At 35.3% G+C, this 15,789-nt stretch overlaps 1 protein-coding gene across 1 annotated transcript; it reads left to right on the top strand.

The window, feature by feature from the left end:
• nrl (neural retina leucine zipper) lies at positions 1-11,414 on the top strand. Its single transcript, XM_073855710.1, has 5 exons — positions 1-143; positions 3,446-4,228; positions 7,082-7,345; positions 9,768-9,983; positions 10,841-11,414. Exons 2-5 carry the CDS (start codon positions 3,635-3,637, stop codon positions 10,991-10,993), a joined length of 1,227 nt encoding a protein of 408 aa, XP_073711811.1. The 5' UTR covers positions 1-143; positions 3,446-3,634; the 3' UTR covers positions 10,994-11,414.
• Positions 11,415-15,789: the final 4,375 nt, after the last annotated feature.

Below are 15,789 nucleotides of genomic sequence, written 5' to 3'. Positions count from 1 at the left end.
TGGATGGATGATGTGGGATTTAGGAGTTGGGGGGGTTGAGTTGTTGATGACAATCGGCTCACAGAGACTCAATGATACAGTCACATATGACAGGAATCAATCTGTCAGTCAACACCTCAGGATGTGTGTGAACTAAACACAAGGTAAGAAATATTAAAGGAACTTTATCTTCCTCTATACTTCCCTTATACTATCATTCCTCTCATGTCTTTGTGTAAAGTCACTCTTTTTCTGACTTTCTAATCTCAAATTCCTAATTTCTCTTCTCATATATCCTGATAGTTTCTCTATTAAATGGTGTATAGCATTTTTTTCAGATATAATCACAACTAATGATCTTAATATTGACTTTAACAACCTGTTGTGTAAGATTATTAAGAGTCAGAGAGCTGTAAATGCTAAGAAAATTATTAAAATTCTGAGTAAATGTAAAATTTTGTTTAATTTAAAATGGTTTGTTTGTTTAATTGTGCATTGTTAGTAGGTTTAGTCTAGAAACTACCCTTTATAATAATGTAGGTACATTACATGCTTCGTGTTGTTAAACTGCATTGATTGATATTACACTATTACTACACTATTATAAAATATCAAATCTTGTTTATTGTCAGAATGTTAATATGTTTTGTTTTGTTTTGTTTAAGCATTTTGAACGATTTATTCTGTATAGATGTATAGATTCTGTTTAGTTTTTAATGCATATTTTTATACAGCTCAACATGCGTATACTAATGAATAAATCTTATGAAAGTGTTGTCTAATAATAATAATTAAATATCTAACAGTCACTCTTTAACATTTAGTGTTTGAGATATGAGTTGTACATTTAACCCATATAAATGTGTGAAGATTTTGGCATAGGCCTTTCTTTAATTTATCTGAAAATCAGACATGCTGTGTTTGATGGTCAATATTTTTCCTGTGATATTATTTGTAATTCCATACCCTTACGAAAATGAACCATGATTTTACTACAGTTAAAACAAAAAACAATGGTAAGTACAAAATAACCATAGTTTTGACAACCATGGCTTTCAAAATACCATAGCTAAACCATGGTTAGTATAGTAAAGCCATGGTTTTGCTAATAGTTATCAATACACCAAAAAAAAAAAAAAAACACGGTTACTACACTTTTACCACAAAAACAGACCTTTTTGTCAAATCAATATATTTTTAAGTTACTTTAACTTCTGTTTGGGCATGTAGAAAATAAATACAATTTAAAGTGCACCTATTTCATTGCTAAAAAAACAACGTTATTTTGTGTATTTGGTATAAGTACAATGTGTTTTTGTGGTTTATGGTTAAAAAAATGTCACAATGCAATACTAACTGAGTCCGAAGTGGGAGTACTTATGATAATGTAGGTCTACATCATCAATCCCAGGAAGTAAACTGTTGCCTACAATCTGTGTGTTTGTTGTAGTCCAAGAAAAGAGATTTAAGTTGGAGATTATAAAAAACGCCCTTAATTACAGGAAATGACGAAATTACGTGTATATTTACAGCTGGTCTATTCAAACTGGATTTATATTACCTGAGGTAATTTTTCCGGACCTTTTTGCAGAAGTTAAAAGTTGCCGTAATATTTACTGACATTGTCCGTAATGATTACTGACATTGGATAAATTCGAACGGGATTCTCAGTGATTTTAGTCCTGTCCAACATGCTCCATGTCAGTAATCATTACGGACAATGTCAGTAAATATTACAACAACTTTTAACTTCTATAAAAATGTTGGTAAAGGTCTGGAAAACGCGGTCTGGAAAAGCAAAGAAATGTAAAATCGTGAATCGGATCATTGGTGCTCTTTAAAATCATACATAGACTTCATATTTCTCCGAACTGCAGGCATTTTTTAATTCCTCTCTCTATCGCCTATGTGTTTAAAATATAAAACTGAAGGTACTTGTCTGCACTAAAAAAAAATTATTGATTGAATTTAATCAATTTTTTTAAGGTAAGTGGTTGCAATCAATCTATTTAAACAAAAGTTTTTTATTTTCCTTTACTAATCTTTTTTGTTGAAATGTAGCTTAAATAAATTGATTGCAACCACTTACCTTAAAAAATTTAGTAAATTCAATGAATCATTTTTTTCAGTGTGTGGTCTTGTCACAAACTTCAAAGGTGTTGGTTTTTGATGAGGGAGAAATGGAAATACCTAATCTGCTTACAAGAAATTGTATAATATTCTTTCCTTTGCTGCCAGAAAAAATATATTTTACTTAATTGGATTAATGATAAATCGCCATCGCTTAAAGGTTGGCATAAGATAATTTTTTTAAACAATTTCCATGTATTACATAAAAACAGGCCTGTTTGGACTCTATATCTAGACTTTATGGAACCCAACTTTGCCCTATTATACTACAAGGAATATTGTAATTGTGTAAATGTCTAGACATTTAACTTTTCTGCCCTATTTATGTATTTTTCCCCTCTTTTCTAATCTGTTATGTATGGGATAGTCATGTTTTACATTCTAAGCTATGTGTTGTTGTTTTGTTTTTTGTGAGATGTCTTGTTCTCTTCGTATTACAGTGAAAATCCAATTCAAATAATTTAAAAAAAAGTTACTTTAACTTAACAAATTAAGTTAAACAATTTCAACTTGTTTTTATAAGTTATGCCAACTTATCAGAGGTCAAAACTTAAAATGGTAGGTTGAATTGATATGCAAAACCAAGTTGTTTTAACTTAAGCTGCATTTTTTTTACAATGCATGGTTAATTTTGAGCTTCTCCAACATAACTGTAAACTGAAAAACATTTGAATGAATGTAAATATCTTCACCCTGCACAGTTTCACCATCATTTTAAAAACAATGCAAAATTACAATTTAGTTTCCAATGTTAATAAATATTGTTTATTAATAGAAACTTGATGAAAACTATACATTTACATGAAAAAAATACATAGTGACCCTGGACCATGAAACAGTCATAAGTTATACGGGTATATTTGTAGCAATATCCAACAAAACTTATGGGATTTTTTATGCCAAAAATCATTAGGATATTAACTAAGAATCATGTTTCATGAAAATATTTTATGTAAATAAAATGTGAATGTATAAAAAAATTATTTATCATTAGTATTATGTGTTGCTTAGGACTTAATTTGGACAACTTTAGTAACTTTCAAAGGCGATTTTTTCAATATTTTGATTCCAGACTTTCATATAGTTGTTTCTCAGCCAAATATTGTTCTATCCTAACAAAAAATGTTATTTATTCAGCATTTAGATGATTCATAAATTTCAATTTAAAACTGAATGGTTTTGCGTTCCAGGGTAACATACAGTATATGCAGTATTTAGTAAATCTATTCCCTACCACTGGGTTTAAGACTTGATATGGTCACAACTTAAATGTTATTAAGAAGCATTGATGGAAAAAGATGTCTTGCTGTCTGCTTACCATTTTTCTGTCTTTCAGTTTCAGATGATAAATCAGGAGACCTTTATCATAGCCACGGAGACACATTATCATTGGGAGCTCTGTGAGGGACATTACATTTGATTAAGTCTAATTAGGATTCCATTGTTTGTCTTCAAAAGACTGTGCCGTGCACTTTAAAACTGAACAAAAGGACAACAGTTTCCATATTTTTTGTTTGGCCCAACAATGTCATCCTCATCTCTGCCGTTGGCCACTCTTCCCCCAAGTCCTTTGGCCATGGAGTATCTCAACGATTTTGACCTGCTGAAGTTTGAAGCGAAAGCCGACACACCCCCACCACTTTCCACCTGTTTATATCCCAAACCGGAGCTCCATCAGGAGACCAGCGCATCTCCATACGCACCTCACCCTCCACCCGACTCCAGTGTGAGCTCCAGCCCCTACACTTCGCTTCCTCCATCACCGACCCTCAGTGACGAACACCCACCACCGTCCGTGTCCTCCTCTTCCTCCTCTCTATCTTTCCCGATGTCTGTATCCACAGGATACATGTCCGGCCAGAGCTTCAGCTCTCAGAGAAACACGGACGGCAACCCGGTTGCCTGCGGCCCTGTGCCGTGTCCCAACCCCACCTCTCTGGAGGATCTGCTGTGGTTAGCAGCCCTGCAACAGCAGTTCGGTGTGGAGCCTGGAGGAGCCGCGTCTCTGCTAGGAGCTCTGGGAGGCGTACCGGAGCGAACGGATCGAGGCGGATTTATGGGATGTGAGGACGCAGTGGAGGCTCTGCTGAACTCTGCAGCAGTGGCTGTGACCTCTCAGGTATGATTGAAGCTTTCATTTGGAAATGTTATGTGTATTAGGCCTGAAACACACTCAAAACCAAGTGTTGTGCTTTTTTGAGGCATTAAATAATGGCACAAATACTAGTAAACTAACGAGCACAAACCTTAATAAATCGCATTGCATAATTCATTTATTACTATATTGTCAGTGGTGTATAAAGACCTTACATAATGAACTGTATTGTTTTTAGAATGAGACGTTTTTATCTACATACATTTATCTACATTTGATTTCTTACATAAAAAGTCAGCATTTTGTGTCGCCATGTTTCTACAGTAGCCCTAAACGGACAATACGGCCTGTCAATACGCTGTCTAAGAGGGCATATTTGTCCTGTGGCAGCTACCGTAGCTTCTCTATGCATTTTGAAGCAGAGGGTTGAGCTGCATGCGTACTGAGCCATTGGTTGCAATTCACAATCTCACCGCTAGACGCGGCTGATAACTACACAGTGGATTTTGCATCTGAAAGGGAAACTCTTACAACTGCATATGTGATAAGGTCAGATGCAAAAAAAACTCATTTTCCACGCTAATTTTTCACTGTGTGTCTTGTGTCTTTAGTAGATCCTGACAGCAGTTTTTTAACAGCAAATGAGGTGTTTGCGCTGGCGCAAGCTGTTTATAAATCTGGCGTTTCGTTCTCAAAAAGTTTCACATTTTACGGTAAAAAGTGAAAAGTTAGATCAAATGAAAAATGTACCTCAATTGGTAACACCAGAAAATTTCACTTTAGTTTCACTAAACAATCAATTTTTTTTTATTTTTTATATTGCAGTATTACAGCAGTCATAGATGTGTCTTATCATAAATAAACTACAGCTACCAATACAGCAAAAATATATATTTTTAAATATCATGAATTTCTAAATATAGACAGTTTCAGTAGTAACTATATAAACACGGTATTTTCCGGTAAACTCTGCGAAGAATAAATAACATCAAAGTCCTTTTAAAGTAGTTTATTTATATAGCAAGCAAAATAAAGAACACGTTTATTACATAGGAACCCAAAACATTTATTATTTTCGACGAGGTATTTGTTTAAGAGTTCAGTTTCAGAAACTATAGTCAGACCATTAACCAAACAGAAACTGGAAGTAAAGTTCAGATCAGACGCTTATACCGCACATGTGCCCGATGAAACGGTCTATACAAAAATGTCCAAAAAGATATGTGCTGAAATATATTTTGAAATATGTTTACAACAATTTGTTTTTCACCAATATATTTGTGGGCCTATTTTTTTTATAAATATATTTTAAAGCATTTATATTCATGACGCATTGGAAGAAAAATTAAAAAGTGAAAAGTTGGATCAACTTAAAAAAATTCACTTTAGTTTCACTTTAGGTGAAAAATTAAGTTGAATAAACTTAAACTTTTTTAGGTGTTACCAATTGAAGTAACTTTTCAAGTTGAACCAACTTTTCACTTTTACTATAGCGCTTTTCACAATTGTTTAATTGTTTCAAAGCAGCTTTACATTAATAAAAGCCAGAAAAAACAGACAAATCGGTGGACAACATAATAAGCAGAGTACAACGACTACTATTAAACCATACTAGCGAGCATAGTAATAATGTAACGCATAAAAGAGAGTTCTAAGTGTAGCCAATGTCAGCTGACTCCCAAGGGGTTGAAAAAACTCCTAGGAGAAAAAAATATACGAATAAGTAATAAATGGGGGTGGCCGTTGGTCAGACATTGTCTGGGCATTATGTTGCAGGAAGGCCAGTAGATCAGTGGTGTGATGACCTTCATGGCATTTTATACTTATACTTTATACATTTTATACAAACTTGTATATTTTGGCCAGGAAACATATATTTTTTCCATATGGGTTGAAAAATTAGAAATTGATTTTTTGCCCCTGAAATACATTTTGAAATATATGTTAAATATGTGAAGGTTAAAACGAAATATATTTTCAAATTCAAAATAATATTTGCATTTAGCATATATTTAAAACATATTTTTGGCCAGAGAACTGTATTTTTTGCCATATGGATATTGACCACTCACAATCAAGGACTGGAACTAAGCGTTTTTATATTTAGAATCAAGCATGCTATGTATGCCATGTAAATAAGGTTACTTAATTTTTAGCATGTCCATCACAAAAATCTGGTATAATCATGCAAATATAACTCAATTGCCGCCTTTAATCCCGATGGTTATATTGCTATGGTTAAGTATGATTTCATGGAATTCATTGCATTGACCTATTGAATTTGTGTGTTCACATAGGATGCAGAAGTGTAAAACAGTATGCAGCAATTATCTTTAACGTGACTATCTGTCCTAATATGCCGATTAATTAAAGACATTAGTTGCGGCCATGGTGACTTATTTTTCGAGGGCACATGATGAGAAGCTCGTCACAACATGTAGTTAGCCCATCATATGTGTGGCTCATCATTTCAACATTTATGAACCTAAGTGTCATATCAAAATACGTGTCTACTGCAGACGCTTCGAAGGGGTTTAAGAAACACTCATGTTTGCCAGATACTCAGAGTTTAGTGTTAAGTTAGTGTCTTGAGAGTATTTTGTGAATCTGAGCATGTTTCATGACGCAACGAACACATATTTATATAGGAAATGCAAGAATGTTTCCTGTATACATATTAAATTTAAAGCTAAATCTTTTTATCATAATCTCTGCTCAGTGGGTTTTACTGTTGGTTCACTGGAAGAAGGTCCCTGGTTCGAGCCTCAGCTGGGTCAGGAGGTCTTGTGTATAGATAACTGGTTCTCAATGTAGATGCTGTAACGGTTTTAAGAATGAATAAACAAATAAAGCGTAATCTCTGTCTTTCTCTCTCAGTTTCCAGGTTTGTCTCAGAGCACGAGCAGCAGTCAGATGGGTGACTCCAGCAGTGACAGCGGTACTGATCTTGTTCTTAATAAGCCGACAGACATGTGTCATCGCCCTGTATTGCTTGTTTCCTCCACCACTCCATCTCATTCCAACATCAACACAGTGACAAGTCCCTACCCACAAGCCCTTAGTCCACAGAGCCACCTTCATCACCCACACCATCAAATGCATGCTCATTACCATCATCATCATCATCATCTGCTTTCTCAGGTACAATATTATTATTACTGTATAACACAAGCTCCCAATATCCCCAATAGAAGATAATGAGCACATTTATATGTATATTGTTTACTAAAAAATATAGCTACACCTGCATCACTAATCTGAATAGATTTTAAAAAATGTTGGGCGGGTTATAAGATTTTATATCTTATTCAAACTCAACGCATAGTTTGGGTCATCTGCATCCTCCAATAGAAATCATCTCTCTGTATTGTTGGGTAACACTTAAAGGAATATTCCATTTTCTTAAAAGACCACCATGTCATCCAAAATGTTGATGTCTTTCTTGGTTCAGTTGAGAAGAAATTATGTTTTTTGAGGAAAACATTGCAGGATTTTTCTCATTTTAATGGACTTTAATAGAGCCCAACATTTAATACTTAACTCAACACTTAACAGTTTTTTTCAACGGAGTTTCAAAGGACTATAAACGATCGCAAACGAGGCATAAGGGTCTTATCTAGCGAAACGATTGTCATTTTTCACAAGAAAAATAAAAAATATCCACTTTTAAACCACAACTTCTCATCTAGATCCGGTCGTGATGCGCCAGCGTGACCTCACGCAATACGTCATGACGTCAAGAGGTCACAGAGGACAAACGCGAAACTCCGCCCCAGTGTTTACATGTGTTGAGAAAGAGGACCGTTCCTACGTTGTTGTATGTCAACTGATACTAATTAATGTCTTTGTGTCAGTTTATTGTTTACAATGGTCCGCAAATGTGTGTTTTATATATGTAACATGTGACCTCCCTACGTCACTACGCATTTACGTTAGGTCGCGCTGGACCGGACCTAGACAAAAAGTTGTGGTTTAAAAGAGCATATTTTTTATTTTTCTTGTCAAAAATGACAATCGTTTCGCTAGATAAGACCCTAATGCCTTGTTTGGGATCGTTTATAGTCCTTTGAAACTCCGTTGAAAAAAACTGTTACGTGTTGAGTTAAGTGTTGGTGTCCAATAAAGTCCATTAAAATGAGAAAAATCCTGCAAGGTTTTCCTCAAAAAACAAAATTTCTTCTGGACTGAACAAAGAAAGACATCAACATTTTGGATGACATGGTGGTGAGTAAATTATCAGGATTTTTCTTTTAAGAAAATGGAATATTCCTTTAAATTTGCATAAATTCATTCAAGCGTATTCTTAAAATGCTTAAATTCCTAAATCTTAAAGCATATTAAATCTTAAAGCATATTAAGTTTTTCCTGTGGTTGTGTGGGCTGTGTTGGATGTCTTTCTATGTGGAGCAGCGCTATGAGATTATGATAATATCTGCTATTATTGTGATGTAATCCTGATAACTGTCACTTAGAATAAGTCAGATTATCATTTATGTGCTGCCAAAATCACTTACACAAAGATGTACAAACAGTCTAAAGCATGAGAAATATACACAATTTCACAACTTTCCTGACACCATTTACTAATATGTAGATTCTTGATTAAAGAAATATTTAATATTAATGTTACTAAATATTAAAATATTTCATGAAATTTACTTGGAGCTGAGATGTTTCAAGCAATTTGCATCTACTAATAATATTTCATATGCATACCCTGAAGCAACGAATTTTACTAATCAATACTTTTGCTTTATTTTTTATAAATAAAAATAAACATCATAAAAAGTTACATGTGATATTAAGACTTATTTTTAGATAAAATATTTTTACTTAAAGGTGCAGTGTGTAGATTTTAGCAGCATCTAGTGATGAGGTTGCGCATTGCCACCAAGGCTTAGTCCACTTTTGAAACACATAGAGAAGCTATGGTAGCCGGCACCGGACAAACATGTCATCGTCGGAGACAACTTAGTAAAAAAATGGTCCGTTAAGGGCTTCTGTAGAAAAATGGCGGCACAAAATGGCGACTTCCATGTAAGGGGACCCTCGGTGTATGTAGATAAAAAGGTCTCATTCTAAGGTAATAAACACATAACAGTTCATTATGAAAGGTCTTTATACACCCCTGATAATATAGTTTTGTATATTATTTTGCATTTCTGTCAAGAGATCCTTCAAAAAATTACACACTGCACCTTTAAGTATAATAAGCCGGATCTCACAGGCTAAATTGTATGAATTTGTACAAAAGCAAATCGTACAAACAATCGTGAAACACTACCCCTAACCCAATATCACAGGGATAATTAAGTTTATACTTTGTTTTAATTGATTTATGGGAAGTTTTGCTTAAAACACACACAAAAAAGTTTACCGGAACCTACGTGCAGCCGCTTGTTTATGTTGTTACTATTGAAACGGTCTATACTACTGGCATACGAGGGAACACATTTATATTTTGGCACAGAAACAGCACATTACTTTGGAACTGTTTGATAAATGAGATCAAATCATGATTGGTCATTTTGACTGTTTCTGGTTTCTCTCTCTCTTTTGTCAGTCTGGGGTGGATGAGCGTTTTTCTGATGAGCAGTTGGTCAATCTGTCGGTTCGAGAGCTCAACAGACATTTGCGTGGGGTGAGTAAAGATGAGGTGGTCCGTTTGAAACAGAAGAGACGGACGCTGAAGAATCGAGGATACGCTCAGTCCTGCCGTTACAAACGTCTACAGCACCGACACGCACTCGAGTCTGAGAAACACATCCTCACACAGCAGGTATTATATCAGATACATACAAACAACACTTAAACCTATTATTGTAAACCCGGCTCTGTTCCAAACCCTACTGAACCGTCCTTCACAGCATTACTAGATATTAAAAGACAGCTTCATATGTATACTGCAAAGAGTTGACAATCCCACAATGCATTGTGACTGTTATTAAATAAGGTTAATGACCAGAGAATTTTGGACTTTTATTTCAATATTTTATTGTTTAATATCATTCAAAATTTGTTTGTTGTTATAAAATCTGCACATAACTAAATTTTGGTGTTTGCCGTCCAGTTTTGTACCTAGCATACTTAAAGGTGCAGTGTGTAATTTTTAGAAGGATCTCTTGACAGAAATGCAAAATGATTTACAAAACTATATTATCAGAGGTGTATAAAGACCTTTTTATAATGAACCATTATGTTTTTATTACCTTAGAATGAGGCGTTTTATCTAAAACACAGAGGATCCCCTTACGTGGAAGTCGCCATTTTGTGCCGCCATGTTTCTACAGAAGCCTTTTACGGACAAACTTTTCTACTAAGTTGTCTCAGACGATGACATGTTTTTCCGGTGGCAGCTACCGTAGCTTCTCTATGCATTTTAAAAGTGAGGGTTGAGCAGTGGACTGAGCCGTTGGTTGCAATTCACAACCTCACCACTAGACGCTGCTAAAATTTACACACTGTACCTTTAATAAGGTACACAGTGGACAGTAAGGCAACTCACTAGGTTTTGGAACAAAATTGATATTTTCAAGTGCAATTGTTTTCTTGTTAAAACTGACAATCCAGGTTTACACAAATTCAGTACTCGAAATCTGATCTTATAAATAACCTCGTCTCTATTGATTCTTCTAGCTGGAGCAGCTGCAGTGTGAGCTGTCTCGTGTGTTGAGAGAGCGAGACACTTACAAAGCTCAATACGAGAAACTCGTCGGTTCAAACGAGACTCGGCTTTCTCATCCAAACACCTCATCTTCCTCTCCTCCTGCCCCGGATTATTTTTTGTGACAAAATGAACAATGAACTGAAGCGAATAGAAGAAAGAGTGGATTAAAGTGATAGCAGAGCTGTTACTGCAAAATAAGCTATTTAATCAAAGCGGGTTGATTCTGATGTGGACCTCTGACATGACGGCACAGTGTTGTGTGATTCTGATCAGAACTGTGTGCGCTTTGACCAATGTGAGCTTGCATCAACATGGTTTCATCAGTATTCGTAGGTAAAGTGTGGCCCTCTAGCACTTTTCATATGTTTGGATAGGCAATAAAATGTCAGCATTTTAATCTATTATGTATGTATAACTTTAGAGACATACACATGTTTACAAATCCTTTGGGGTTCATAGAATATTGAATTTATAGATTGATTTTATTGTGTTTATTATTATTATTATTATCATTATGAGATCATTAAATATGTGTAATGGCTTCACATTTTTAATGCAGTTAACACATTTATTCAATTCATTAAATAAATTAATTTATCGTTTCGTTTTATTCTGTGGGATTTGTAAATTGTGAAAGCAACCACACACACACACACACACACACACAGACACACCTGCTTTATCATCGCTGTTCAGGCTTTCCATAGACATAATGGTTATATACTGTACAACTACAGGCTATTCAATACCTTTGCCCTAACTCAACCCCTAAGCCTAAAGGGGGTCGCACACCGAAAAAATTGAACACATTGCTTTGCCGCCCAGCTATGACTCAGGAAGTTGCTCAAATCCCTGTCGCGCCATAGAGCGCCACTCACATAGTTTAACATTAAATAACCATAATCCCAAATCATTAACGATTAACATGGCTGCTAACGTATATTTTACATTTTGAAGTAGATGCTACAGTATCTGACGAACCTCGCACTATTTAATGTGCACTTCCGGTTTACGATACCTCCGAGTTGTCCTAGATACGACTCGATGCGGCGCTGAGCTGTGAGCCGGTGTGCGACCCCCTTAACCCTTATAGGAAACTTTATGCATTTTTAAATTTACATAAAAACATAATTCTGTATGATTTAAGCATGTTTACCCATAGGGACCTCTATTAAGTTTTTTTTTTTTTTTAGGTTTTTTAGTCACATGTCTTGAGCCAAAGCAAAATTAAACGATCATTGCAGACGCTCTAGTGAATAAAGTTCCACTTTGTAGTAAACGGAGCCAATCATCTGTCTTTAAAGGCTTATTATTATGTGAAAAAGCTGGTGCAAGCTGGAAAAATGTTTTTTAAAGCAATTTGAGCTACGCAGAATTGGGCTACTTTTGAACCATTGTCCAGATTTGTTTCTTTGTTTTTTTTGGCCACGGTGGAAGGATTTTGTTTATCTGATGTTCATCTTAAGGCATGATAATCTTATTTATGAAATCAGACTGTGTTTATAATTACTTACAGTGATTTTTAAAGAAAGATTGTGTAAATGCATAAAAGTGAATGTCAAACATTTATTTTAGGTATAGTAGTGTTATATCTTGAGTTTTGGAATTTGGCTTAAGGTCATTGGGCTATTTTTGGGCTATGGTAGTTTTGCTTGTCCGTTTGGCAGGTTTTGTTACGCAGACCTAGCAACCCAAGCTTTATCTTTTAAAGGGACACTCGACTTTTTTTGAAAATATGCTCATTTTCCATCTCCCCTAGAGTTAAACATTTGATTTTTACCTTTTTTGGAATCCATTCAGCTGATCTCCGGGTCTGCCGGTACCACTTTTAGCATAGCTTAGCATATTACATTGAACCTGATTAGACCATTGGCGTTGCGCTAGAGAATATCCAAAGAGTGTCAATATTTTTCCTATTTAAAACTTGACTCTTTTGTAATTACGTCGTGTACTAAGACAGATGGAAAATTCAAAGTTGTGATTTTCTAGGCAAATATGGCTAGGAATTATACTCTTATTCTGGCGTAATAATCAAGGACTTTGCTGCTGTAACATGGCTGCAGCAGGCACAATTAACTTTTGATTTCCCATGATGTAACTACAGAAGAGTCACTATAGAAACTCTTTGGTTATTTTTTAGCGTGATGCTAATGGTCTAATCAGATTCAATGGATTATGCTAAGCTATGCTAAAAGTGTTAATGCCAGACCCGGAGATCAGCTGAATGGATTCCAAAACAGTAAAAAACAAATGTTTATAGGACAAGTTCGGTATTTTACACTTAAAGCCCTGTTTTCAGATTGTTTATGATGAAATGGAACGGTTTTGACTGAAATTTCGACATATGCGGCTGCCCCGAGAATTTTCAGGTGTTTGTGTTTCGCCTCACACCTCTACAATGTGTGTATGGTGCACTGGAACAATCCTTCCTAAAATGCATTAAACTTTCGTTTACAAAGACGTGAAACTCACCGAGTGGTCAGGGGTGTTCACTGATATGCTCACACAAAAATCGCTGCAAAAGATGCTTTCCAACAGCTGTTTTAGCATTCGTTGTTAACTTGTGGACCTTTTTTTCCAATGCCTCACACCCGTACATTCTTCGGCTTAGAGCTTGAATAATAGACACTCCAGCCCAGTTGGTGGCGCTAATCCGCCTTTGCCAATTGCAAGAATAGAAACAACGTTCCCGGCGGGGAGTAATACCTCACAGCACATCTAATACAAGTCAATGGAGTTGGCAAAAACTACGATTAAACCTGTTGGAATGCGTATTTTGCAGCGATTTTTGTGTGAGCATATCATTGAACACCCCTGACCACTCGGTGAGTTTCACGTCTTTGTAAATGAAAGTTTAATGCATTTTAGGAAGGATTGTTCCAGTGCACCACCAAACCCACTGTAGAGGTGGGAGGCGAAACACAAACACCCAAAAACCCCCGGGGCAGCCGCACATGTCCAAACTCCAGTCAAAACCGTTCTACCTCACCACAAACAATCTGAAAACAGGGCTTTAAGTGTAAAATACCGGACTTGTCCTTTAACTCTAGGGGAGCTGGAAAATGAGCATAATTTCAAAAAAAAGTGGAGTGTCCCTTTAAGCTGACCATCTGCGAGGACAGGCCCAACATATTTACATTAACAAATGTTTACAATATGCTCGATAATATGCGAAATCATAATAATATTTTCTTTCTCCTTTTTAGTGTTGCAATAGGCTACATGTGTCAAAGCAGTGGTGCTTTCGAAGTGCCTTACAAACACATTGGTCCAGCAGCTCGCAATTTATATTTTAATCACACAATAATTGTTGTTGGACCTGGCTGAACCAACCCCATCAGCTGTGATCTGTGCCAGATAATGGCAGAACGACATCTGAAATTGCAACGGATTCGAAGAAGAATAATTTTTTTACCTCGATTTTCTTGTTTTTTAATTGTTTGAATCAAGAATTGAAAGTGAAATCAAAAACAGCCCTATTTACTATGCATTTTATTGTCCTTTTTTTGTAATTTATAAATTAATGTCAGGTTTACTTGAGTGGAAATATATTGTTGTGATTGTGATGATTTAAGAGAAATTGTTTATCCCTATTAAAGTAAATAAGACTTCAGTAGGTAAGCATTGCAAACATACAAATGTGATCCACTTTTACAAATATTTACAAATTTCTGTCAGATCTGTATTCTTCAATCTTGCTTTTAAACTTCATTTTCTCCCTTGTTGCATTCCAACACTGTTTCAAACATTATCTGTTCCTGTGTAATTGTTTCTCTTCCAATGTTCTCTCTCTCTCTCTCTCTCTCTCTCTCTCTCTCTCTCTCTCTTCTGTGTGTGTGTGTGTGTGACCCCGGATGAAAGTTGTTTAGGATGACCTCACGTTTGTCCCTCCTCCCTCTCTCTTTCTGTCTCTCTCGCTTTCTCTCTCGCCGGAGCACAAAAGCACAGGGATTATGGGTTATAATAGAACGAGGGCCGCTCACTGCCGGGCCTTATTGTCAATAAGAGGGATGCTATTGTAGACCGAACCAACACACACTCACACCATTAGTGTGTTATACACACATATATATAAGCACACACAACACAGGCAAACAGTCATAGAAATTACATTTCAGAAATGCATTTATATATGACATTATTACATGACAGACATAGATTATCATAGATATAACTGTCATAGATGGCACAATCTACATAATTTACCAGCCTAATCTCATAAGTTATTGATAATAGTATGTATTTAATCTGCTGCCTAATTCGTACAAAGTGAATCATAGGAATATGTATGATTATTATAAAAACAATAATGAAACCCCACCCCTAGTCCCAACGTCACAGGGGTGAAAACAAATCATACAAAAGATGCACGAATGGAAAATACATACAAACTACTATATTAGATTGTGTTGAATCTATAGTGAAATCTAAATATCACCCCACGATAAATATACATCAAACAGATTTTACACCTAAGACGGGGTGTTTCACTGTATTAATAAGAACTTAATCAATAAGGACAATCATTTATTATAACCCTATAACCCTTTTTATAATTTGGCTTATTTATGAGCCAATAACGACAACCCAAAACTTAATTTGCCACATGTTTTTCTATACATTTTTATTAATGTGTGTTTTTTGTAAACACACAAAACAAAAAAGCAAACATTGCTTTATTCATATCATGGGAATCCCATTATGATGAATGAGAAAACATTTTGTAAGTTTTAATTGACTTCTTTGGACAAAATATGCATAAAAACAAACATTCATAGACTTTTTAACTGTATATAGTTTGTACCTAAATAATCTTGGTACCTAGATAGATGCTATAAGGACAAAGCCTTTCTTTAATAAATCTTGACACTCTTTACGAAATAATGCCAGTACCACTGAATTGAGATTTTATTTGGGA

The sequence above is a fragment of the Misgurnus anguillicaudatus genome, chromosome 18, assembly GCF_027580225.2.
Source record: "Misgurnus anguillicaudatus chromosome 18, ASM2758022v2, whole genome shotgun sequence".
In the NCBI taxonomy this organism is placed as follows: Eukaryota; Metazoa; Chordata; class Actinopteri; order Cypriniformes; family Cobitidae; genus Misgurnus; species Misgurnus anguillicaudatus.
The sequence above is the reverse complement of the archived record's forward strand: the minus strand, read 5'-3'. Positions and strand labels throughout refer to the sequence as shown.

Coding starts and splice junctions, on each gene's coding strand:
- nrl (XM_073855710.1), top strand. CDS start 3,635: ATGTCATCCTCATCTCTGCCGTTGGCCACTCTTCCCCCAAGTCCTTTG. Junction 4,229..7,081: donor CAGTGGCTGTGACCTCTCAG/GTATGATTGAAG, acceptor TTTCTCTCTCAG/TTTCCAGGTTTGTCTCAGAG. Junction 7,346..9,767: donor ATCATCATCTGCTTTCTCAG/GTACAATATTAT, acceptor CTCTTTTGTCAG/TCTGGGGTGGATGAGCGTTT.